Raw genomic sequence first — 11214 nt, 5'->3', positions numbered from 1 at the left:
CGAGGTAGTGGTGCACGCTGCCGTGTTCCCCGAGGCGATGGCGCCCGCTGCAGCTTCTCCAGAGGTGGCAGCCCATGCTGCAGAACCTCCCGAGGCGGCGGTGCTCGCTTCAGCTCCTTGCGTGGTGGTGGCGCCCATCAATACACGTTCAGCTTGTCATGTCTTTTTGTGAAATTAGCCAATTTTGTTTGAATGAAAGGCTGCAAAAATAAGCAAGCCCTTAATTAAATTAAACCATGTAAAAATATTCTAGTACTTAATAAGTCCTCCATTACTTTCAGTACTCTGACTCTTCTTGGCATTAAGTGTACCACCGAATTTGCGGTTAGATCCAAAATGTTTGACTTGGTCTCATGAGATCAGAGTAATAATTGTGGGCCTTGGAAAAAGTTTAATGAGGATATAATGAGAATATATACTCCACGTTTAATGATTATATAATGAGTATATAATGAGAATAAATTAGTTTATTGTGCTTTGGCTACAGTACAGTTGTTTGCTCCGGTGTGGACAACAACCATGCATTTCACTTCTTCATGTTGCATCTTTTTGTTTTTTGTTTTTCTACTACCTTGTGCAGAAATTTGAAGTTGTGCTGTAATACACAGTAGAAAGATAATATATAGGACTGTTGCAAGAATACCTCCCTGCCTCTCACCTGTTCCTACTGTGAAGGGGGCAGATTCCACTCCACCTAGAGTAACTCTGACAATCATTCTATCATGAAATTGCAACAATGTAGAAATTAACTTTGCAAGATATCCAAACTACATGAGAACTTAAAAAAACACACAAAAAAACACAATGTACAGTGTCAAAGGCCTTGTAAAGGCCCACAAAGACAATGAACAGCTTCTTGTGTTCACAACATTTCTCCTCCACCTGGTGTGAGGTGAATGTCCTTTCAACTGTGCTTTAACCTGCTCTGAATCCACATTGGGATTCTGGAGATGCAGAGAGGATGAAGATAGATGCTGTTTTCACAGATGGACCTGTCACCCTTGTGTCTGTAATTTATAATAATACTTGCTGCTCTCCATTGTTGGCTCCATTGCTCTCCCCATTGTTTTTGCTGCCACACAAGGCTGATGAACTGGAGAATGTATCTTTCTTTCAGGATCTCAGTAGGGCTCTTGTATGTCTTGAAACTTGGTTATCCACCATTGATTCTGCAGCTGTAAGGCATACAAATTATTAGGATTTTTTAGGTAGGCTTGCGTATAGTTGAGGAGGGCAGAGACGTGTGTGAATTTTTCACTGAACTAATCAACAGTGTGTTAATAGTTGTTACATGTCTCTTTTTCCTGATGTCTTGCACCTACTCTTGTGTTACAATAGCCCAGCAGAAAGATTTTGTCACTTTCATTAATCTTCCTTAGGGTCTCATCCAGTGTCTCTGTGAATATATTCTTCACCTATTCTACTGACGAAAGGGTAGGTGCGTAAGCACTAAAAACTGTGGCAGGCTGCTTTCCAGCATGAGAAGGCAGAATGTCATTAACATTTCACTGATGCCAGTTGGTGTCTCATTGAGCTTGGGACGATACGGTATTTGACAGCCCATCTGACATCCAATCAAATTATGGATGTGTTAGAGCACTCACCTTTTTCCTTGAGTTTCTAGATCCTTCCCCAAATGAGGTGAGCAGTAAGGATCCTTTAAAAGACTGATCAGACACAGGGGTCCACAGGGAGCAAGTACCACTCAAATGGCTTCCACTCCATTGCCAGTGGTTTTTGATGCAAAGAATCTAGAAGGAACTCCACAAATGGAAACATATCCATGCATAGAAAACCAGCACCACTGCTTCACCTGATGGCAGATGTTCCTACAGTTCTGCCAAGCCAAGTGGTTCTAGTAACCCCAAGCCCAGTAGTCGCAGCACTACCTAGTTAATTCGTCTCTACACATCTGGGTCAGGTGAACCCATACTTATTACCTATGACGTCTTCACTTTGGGCCACACACGCTTCTGCTTCTCCATTGTTGCACTCTCTGGATATCCTGCGACCTCTGTTATACCTGTTATACCTGTTGGCCAAGGAGGCCAACCTAAGTTCCCTTGCCTTGGCCACAGAGGCAGTCCCTAGTCCCCTCGTCCCAGCCACGAAGGCCATCCCTAGCTCCATTATCCTGACCATGGGGAACACTTTTGAATCCTTTGTTTGTTGTCTTGTCTCACTAGGTTTGCTGTGGCCTTCACTCCAGATGCCCATCTCTCAGTTGGCCCTCCTGATACTTTAAGCTCTGATGGCCCACCAGACGCAACCAGCTCTGCTGGTCCTCCAAATTCCAAAAACCAGCTCTGCCGGTCCTCCGAGGTGCTCTCCGATCAGCCGGCCTGCCAAAAGGGCCACACTCAGCCAGCACCTTAGAAGTCAGCGTGTCATCTGGTCTTTGAGATGTCTGCCCATAGGCCATCAGCACTCCAGACATCCACCTGAGAACCAGCCTTACAGATGTCAGGCTATCAGCAGGCACTCCAGATGTCCTCTTGTTTGCCAGTATTCCTAGAGTTCTCTACGCCAGTTGTTCTCAAACTTTTTCAGCAGGAGGCCCCCTTGTGTAGAGTGAATCCTTTTGTGGTTATAAGGTTTCAGCGCTTCAATGGATAAGATCTTCAAGCACAGCATGCACTGTGGTCTGCCATCACTATATTCCATAAAGCCATATTCTATAGTTTAGTTTTTTTTCCTGTATTAACCTTCCCAGCTAAGACACTGCATCCTCTATCTAAAAACGTATCCATTTTAAAGAGTCTTAGCATTTATCAGCGTTTTCATGGCTAACCGTTCTGTGCACTAGTACGTCAACTGAGTTTTTGGTGACGTTTCAGCGTAGTGTGCTGCATATAATTGATATTACTTTATTATTTTTTCTATTTTTTATTTACAAGATAATGTACATAGGTTGACAATGCTGACTTATATACAGGTAAAATAATTTTTTTAAATAATTTTCTAATTTAGAATCTAGAATTTTTATGCGTCCTCCCTAGCGCCATCTGGTGGACCCCAGTTTGAGAACCACTGCTATAAGCCACTTGAACTCCAGTGGTCTCCGATGCAACCCAGGGGCTCATCTGCTCTGCTGGTCTTCTGCTCCACCTTGGGGGTATTCAGTCCCATCTGGTCTGCTGTGGTGGTCTTCTGCTCTGCCATTGGGTTCTTCTGCTCCACCTTCTGGCTTCCTTCCTTGCTGGCACCATCCTGGCTCTCGATTTCCCCTCAGTGTCCAGGCTTGCCACACGGGCCTGGCCATCCATCTTTTTCTCATATTCAGTCTTAGCTTCTCCACTCCCCTGAACTTTAATTTGAACATGGGAACATTTGTTAGATCACACCTGTAATCTCATCCTCGTCTTTTTCATGGGCTTGCATACGTGGCAATTTTCTTATCCATTGTGGTATTCACTTCATAGTTATATTACTTGTTACTTGTCTATTGATTATTTTTAAAAAATAATTTTGTTACACGTGTGCCTTCCTTGTGTTGATAATACAGTAAGAGTCTCAGAAATTCTCCTTAATTGTTATTTTATTGTTAAGGTGAAATGCCTTAGCTGGTACCCCAAGGTAAAAGCGGAGAGGGGTCATCCGACATTTTCACACTTAAGTGACGTGTCCAAAACTCACAATATTAGGTTGGTGCCAACTGTGAGAACCATTACATATAAAAGTTTGAATTTAGACTTAGAATTTACAATATTATTTGAAAAGTTTTAAGCGAATCATAAGGAACCCATCAAAATATATCTTAAAATCTGTTTTTAGTGTTTAGCTTAAGTTTTTAGCTGTTTTAGCTGATGGGAGCAGATCAACTGATTTGTCTTAATCATAAAATTGTTATTTTTAAAAAATATTAGCCATCCTGGTATTTTAGAGGCAATGATGCGTGTATGTGTGTTTTGCCTATTCCTGGTTGTTGTGTAATACTGACAAAGAATACTCTTTAATTCTGCATGTGTATACGATAGTGACAGTCCAGTTGTTACACAACATTTATACAATAATTATATGTGAACTATTCTCTCATCTGTGTGTCTTTTTCTCACTGAAGAATTATTGACTCATGGGGAGTGTTAAACAGATAATGGCTACTTCCCTGAAATACAAGGTACATTCCATGTTATTAGTTTTATGCTTTCATCTATGCATTATATTGTGAGTGTAAGCAAGCACTGTTACACACACTGGCTGGATTCACATTAAAACCATAAAACCACATGGAGAAAATCATTAACTGGCCTGCTGTTTTTGGTGATTCATAAACCTTTCCTTCTCTCTTCTCAAGGTCATCACGTCCTCAGGGGTTGACATGTTTCTCATGGGAGAATGTTCTAGTAGATTGATGCAGCCATCTTTTTCACTGACAGCAGCCAGCAGAGCCTGTTGTCTGATGGGAAGGTAAGAGAAGGGGGATGGTTACGACCTACGGTAAGTCATTAGTAAGTAATTTATTAGAAGCAGACAAAAACATAAAATACAGTAAACACACACATACACACATAATGAAGGGCACAGCAGGAGGACATACTTAGCCATCAAGAGCATTTCGATGATAACTCACAGTCTCCTTCTCGTTTCCTGTGATCAGAAGAATTTAGACCATATGGTGCACAATTTTGCCCAAAAGGTCAGACAGGGAATCTTAAACTGCTGCCTATCATCATTAAACTACTAAAAAAAAAATAATAATAAAAAATAAAAACTCTCTTTCACAAACTATAGTTTGATGCATCCACAACCACCGTAAAAAAACATGAAGCCATTTTTTTCTGTGATTATGCAGGGAGTAAAGCTTATACTGTAATACAGGGGTGTCCAAACCTCTTCCTGGAGGTCCACTGTTCTGCAGATTTTAGCTCTAATCCTAATTGAGCACAGGTCTTCAGACTCAATAGAAAATTCCAGGAAAGTGTGTTGGAGCGTAATGGAACTAAACTCTGCAGGATGTTGGCCCTCCAAGAGCAGGATTGGATATCCCCTATGTAGTACATTGTTTCCTTTACATTTTCTGCCTTTTAACTTTGTAAGATATTGGTTATATTAGTTTCTCATTTGTTCACATAGTGCATTCATTATAGTGTTCATTATAGTGCCTTTTTAAGGGGCATGTTTTGGGAGCACTATTTCCTACCCAATGCGCAATAACTGCAATAACTTTATTTTTTAGACCAGGTTGCTTTTTGTGATACATGGACACCAATCACCAGTTTTAATATGGAGACGTATTCAAAAGGAGATTGAAAGGAGATCAGCACATGCATGCACAATTTATGAGACAATTATACAGAAACACTTTTAGACCAGACGTTACTCAGACATTTCAGAATGACCATAACAACATTTCAGACGCTGTACAATGAGATCGGACCGTTGGTTAGTCAAGTTATGCCATTCCATCGAGCAAAGTCACATGACTTTTTTGATGTGCATGGAGGATTTTATTCACTAAATGTGTTTCCATCTCGCATCACTCGCATTGATTATTTTTGTCAAAAACCACCTCAGCAACCATAAAAACTTTTTTGCAAAATTAGGGATTTAAAAAAAAAAATTATTTGTCGTTTCTGATGAGATACTTCAAAATATGCATAAAAACAGAGTGATGGAAACTTAGCTATTGCCATTTTTAATTTGTTGGGCAGTTATTTAAAAACAAACTTGGTATAATACACACCCTTGTAACTGTTGGTACTCTAGCCCTGTGCAGATTGAGACACCATCACCACCGCTTAGCTTTTCATATTCACCATACTGCCATACATGCCCGTGTTTTTTGTATAATAAAAATGTAACCTGCAATTTGAGAGACCACATATAACGAAGTGATTATCGGCTGGTTCCATGATCTGGATCAGTGGCCGTTTGTTTGGAGCATTCCAAGAACACACCTATGAAAAAAGTTTTTTTTGCATCCATAAATTATGCATTTAACCCTTTGGGCCTCTACATTTTTTGGTCACACTTAGTACCTTTGCAGTCAAAAGTGACTGAAGTCATGAAATGTAACTTTTTTTTTTAAGGGTCTCCGTGGTATGGGTAGCGGGACAAGCTTGCTTATGGGAAGATGACGAGGAGTTTGAGACATGGTACAGACTGAGCAGCTTCGGACGTAACTGGTGACATCCCGGGCCATACTGGGCCACCAGTACCAGGCTTGGAGGGTCTGTTTGCTGCCTGGGTGTCCAGAGCCCGGTACACTGTGAACTGAGCCCAGAAGGGTTTGGTGTTGTGATGTTGGGAAATAAGTTTTCCCCTTTGGGCCTCCCAGTGGAGCAGGCTCAGTGCCGGTTCAGTGGGTGTGCATACTGGGCCACCAGTACCAGGCTTGGAGGGTCTGTTTGCTGCCTGGGTGTCCAGAGCCCGGTACTCTGTGAACTGAGCCCAGAAGGGTTTGGCGTTGTGATGTTGGGACATAGGTTTTCCCCTCTGAGCCTCCCAGCGGAGCAGGCTCGGTGCGAGAGGTGTCAAGGATGTCTTTGGAGATGTTCCATTGAATGGGGCTGACTATCAGAGCTGGAGGTAGAATGGGTTCCGCTTCAGTGGGTTTGTCGGGAGAGTGCAGGCGCGATAGGGCATCGGCTTTGCAGTTGCGATTTCCGGGACAGTAAGGGATGGTGAACTGGAACCGAGTAAAGAACAATGCCCATCTGGCTTGACGTGGTTTGAGTCTTTTAGCATCTCTGAGATATTGCAGATTTTTATGGTCGGTGATGACAGTGAAAGGATGGTGGGCTCCCTCCAGCCAGTGACGCCACTCCTCCAGAGCTAATTTGATGGCGAGCAATTCCCATTTGCCGATGTCTGAGTTCTGCTCCGCTGGGGTCAGTTTTTTGGAAAAGTAAGCATAATGAAGGAGGCTGGGAGGCTCACCACAGTGCTGCGACAGCCATTCCGGCTGATGACGTAACCGAGGAACTGAACCGTGGAGCGATGGAATTCGCACTTCTCCAGTTTAAGGTAAAGGTGATGTTGTCGGAGCCTCTGGAGGACCTGCTTCATGTGGGGGCGAAGTACAGCCAGGTTCTGGGACTATATGAGGATATCATCGATGTAGACTATCACGAAGCGATGAAGGAACTCCCGGAACACCTCGTTCATGAAGCCTTGGAAGACAGACGGTGAGTTAGCTAGGCCATACGACATGACCCGATATTCATAGTGGCCTGTGGGAGTTATGAATGCCGTCTTCCACTCATCACCTTCCCGGATTCGGACAAGGTTGTACGTGCTCCGCAGGTCCAACTTGGAGAAGATGCAGGCTCCACGGAGTTCCTCAAGGGCGGCTGGGACCAGGGGAAGTGGGTATGGCAGCTTTACTGTCTGGGAGTTCTGCGTGCGATAATCAATACACGGCCTCAAGCCCCCGTCCTTCTTGCCCACGAAAAAGAAGCTCGAGGCAGCTGGTGAAGTGGATGGTTGGATGAATCCCTGTTTGAGAGCCTCCTGGATGTAATCCTCCATGGCCTTGCGCTCCGGGATGGACAGAGGGTATGCGCTACCCTTGGGGAGTTTCATCCCAGGCAGCAGGTCGATGGCACAGTCCCATGGCCGATGAGTTAGAAGGCGGGTGGCGGCCTGCTTACTAAAGACATCCTGGAACGCCCCATAGTCAGATGGGACAGTAGGTGTCTCTTGAGGTTCTGGACTTTCGACTAGGGTGGAGGCAACTTAGGCTCGGACTAGATACGCAGGCGGTTTAGGGATCTCCCCAAGACAGTTTTGCCAGCACGACTCACTCCAGCAAGTTACCTCACCGGGTTCCCATCTGACCTCTGGTAAGTGAGCCAGGGGCATCCCAGGATGTGACGATGGTAGATCCCTCCAGTACCAGAAATGTGATGGTCTCCTCATGCAGACATCAAATCTTCAGCTTCATCGGCAGGGTTTGGTAGTTGACCCACCCACGCCCTAGCAGTTTTCCCTGAATGGTCTCGACTCAGAGCTCTTGGGCCTGACGTTGGCGGGGCAGACGGAGACGCTTAGGAGGTCTCGTGATATGAAATTGCCCGAAGAGCCCGAGTCGACGAGGGCGGAGACTGAAAAGAACAATCGGTGGTGAATAGTTGTACTGGTAACAAAGATAAAGTTGAGATTACTGGCTCGAGTTGAATAGTACTCACTGCAGGGCGTGGGGACCTGACGGGGCAGGTTTAATGAAATGGCCTGGAGCGGCGCAGTACAGGCATAGTCCAGCCGCTAGGTGGCGAGCACGCTCAGCGCAAGTAAGTCTGGTGGAATCCATGTGCATGGGTTCTGGTACTGGGGGACTGCTGGTGGCTGCTGCAGGCTGGTGGACGGCTTTGTCAGGCTGGCAGGCTGACAACCATTGGGAGATGCGTGTGGCTCTTTGCTCTCTAACCCCATAGTATCGTCATAGATGGCCATTTGAGCACAGATACGAGGATTCAAACCCTGCCGGTAGGCACTGAGGACCAATAAAAATCTTCCACACACTCAGCTGCGCCACCAGCATAGCAAGCAGGAATGGCCATGGGACTTACAGAGGCAGACTGTGGGGTAGTGACTGGTGTGAGAGAGGCCCGGAGGGTGTTGACCAATTCCTCCAGTACCTCTGCGGGTGTGGGTACCCAGGAATCCATGGAAGTGTATTTAAGTAATAAGAGTGCATCTAAAATGCATGCAAATTACAGCAGGGATCTCCAGCCCTGCTCCTGGAGAGCTACCGTCCTGCAGACAACCCTGCTCCAACACACCTGTAAGTAATTATCAAGTAGCTCTAAACACCTTGATTAGCTGGTTCAGGTGTGTTTGATTGGGGTTGGAGCTGAAATCGGCCGGACGGTAGCTCTCCAGGAGCAGGGTTGGAGACCCCTTAATTACAGCGAAATGCAACGGTTATCATGGTCGAAATTATTTAAACAGTGAATTTTGAACTGATCCATTTTGTAAACTAAAGAGATGTGGATTTGGACAGCAATTAAATCACAAATGATGAGAAACAATTACCATCCAAACTGGGCTTAATTTTAAGTTTGTAATGTTTAGAAAGGTTTGCATTTGTATGTGTAATAATTATGGTACAATTCTTGACACCTCAACCTGGATCTCACTAATTTTCTAAACTTGCTATGGCCCTTGCCACAAGAAGTATTTCCTATTTCCTCATAACAGATCTAGCTTCAATATAGAGCTAGAAAATACCCACATCAAAACATTCTTGTAGGAATTTCAGCAGCACATGGACAGGACAGTGCACAGCGCAAAAGTCACGCAGAAACTGAGAAGACCGAAATGGACTGCAGTTGACAGGGAAATGAGCCAATCAATTCACTAATGGAGCCACTGCCTTCTCTTACATGACTTTTCCAACTATGTTCCAAAATTCTCTCCTCATATTCACAATACATTTAAAGGTTAAATTACATTTAAAGGGGTGTAACGAATCAGCTCATGGGAAAAATGAATAATTAATCATAACTAGTTATAATTAATTATTAATATTTTAGATCCGCTGTAGATATTTAGCTGACCTCTCAGGGTCAACTGTCTTGTCAATTCTAAGAACGTTAATTTCCTGGTAAAGGGAAATAACTTCCTTACTGTACAATTCTACAAAAGCTTGTAGCATAAATCAGCATGATTAAGTGACTCCAGTTATGAGCAAACAATGAACCACGTCAAGTGTGATACATGCATGGGTTCTGGTACTGGGGGACTGCTGGTGGCTGCTGCAGGCTGGTGGACGGCTTTGTCAGGCTGGCAGGCTGACAACCATTGGGAGATGCGTGTGGCTCTTTGCTCTCTAACCCCATAGTATCGTCATAGATGGCCATTTGAGCACAGATACGAGGATTCAAACCCTGCCGGTAGGCACTGAGGACCAATAAAAATCTTCCACACACTCAGCTGCGCCACCAGCATAGCAAGCAGGAATGGCCATGGGACTTACAGAGGCAGACTGTGGGGTAGTGACTGGTGTGAGAGAGGCCCGGAGGGTGTTGACCAATTCCTCCAGTACCTCTGCGGGTGTGGGTACCCAGGAATCCATGGAAGTGTATTTAAGTAATAAGAGTGCATCTAAAATGCATGCAAATTACAGCAGGGATCTCCAGCCCTGCTCCTGGAGAGCTACCGTCCTGCAGACAACCCTGCTCCAACACACCTGTAAGTAATTATCAAGTAGCTCTAAACACCTTGATTAGCTGGTTCAGGTGTGTTTGATTGGGGTTGGAGCTGAAATCGGCCGGACGGTAGCTCTCCAGGAGCAGGGTTGGAGACCCCTTAATTACAGCGAAATGCAACGGTTATCATGGTCGAAATTATTTAAACAGTGAATTTTGAACTGATCCATTTTGTAAACTAAAGAGATGTGGATTTGGACAGCAATTAAATCACAAATGATGAGAAACAATTACCATCCAAACTGGGCTTAATTTTAAGTTTGTAATGTTTAGAAAGGTTTGCATTTGTATGTGTAATAATTATGGTACAATTCTTGACACCTCAACCTGGATCTCACTAATTTTCTAAACTTGCTATGGCCCTTGCCACAAGAAGTATTTCCTATTTCCTCATAACAGATATAGCTTCAATATAGAGCTAGAAAATACCCACATCAAAACATTCTTGTAGGAATTTCAGCAGCACATGGACAGGACAGTGCACAGGGCAAAAGTCACGCAGAAACTGAGAAGACCAAAATGGACTGCAGTTGACAGGGAAATGAGCCAATCAATTCACTAATGGAGCCACTGCTTTCTCTTACATGACTTTTCCAACTATGTTCCAAAATTCTCTCCTCATATTCACAATACATTTAAAGGTTAAATTACATTTAAAGGGGTGTAACGAATCAGCTCATGGGAAAAATGAATAATTAATCATAACTAGTTATAATTAATTATTAATATTTTAGATCCGCTGTAGATATTTAGCTGACCTCTCAGGGTCAACTGTCTTGTCAATTCTAAGAACGTTAATTTCCTGGTTAAGGGAAATAACTTCCTTACTGTACAATTCTACAAAAGCTTGTAGAATAAATCAGCATGATTAAGTGACTCCAGTTATGAGCAAACAATGAACCATGTCAAGTGTGATACAAGTAAGGTTTTATTAACTACATAAACACTTAAACTAGTCTAACATACTACATAAACACATAGACTGGTCTAACATGCACATACACACACACACGCATACAGTTGGTATAGGAAAGGGTTAAAGCTTAACTCAGTACAGAAAGAG

The 11214-nt window shown here is 43.7% G+C and overlaps 1 protein-coding gene across 1 annotated transcript in view; it reads right to left on the bottom strand.

Annotated features, from left to right (window-relative positions):
• LOC107574956 (ERC protein 2-like) overlaps positions 1-11214 on the bottom strand; it is a gene marked incomplete at its 5' end in the record, with an annotated part of 45749 nt that overhangs the window by 4591 nt on the left and 29944 nt on the right. Inside the window, one exon of the mRNA XM_016261371.1 lies at positions 4249-4324. Coding sequence (XP_016116857.1) covers positions 4249-4324 — 76 coding nt within the window. The remainder of the gene's footprint in view (positions 1-4248; positions 4325-11214) is intronic.

Source organism: Sinocyclocheilus grahami, unplaced genomic scaffold (assembly GCF_001515645.1).
Source record: "Sinocyclocheilus grahami isolate Dianchi unplaced genomic scaffold, SAMN03320097.WGS_v1.1 scaffold2410.1, whole genome shotgun sequence".
NCBI classification, from domain to species: domain Eukaryota; kingdom Metazoa; phylum Chordata; class Actinopteri; order Cypriniformes; family Cyprinidae; genus Sinocyclocheilus; species Sinocyclocheilus grahami.
The sequence above is the reverse complement of the archived record's forward strand: the minus strand, read 5'-3'. Positions and strand labels throughout refer to the sequence as shown.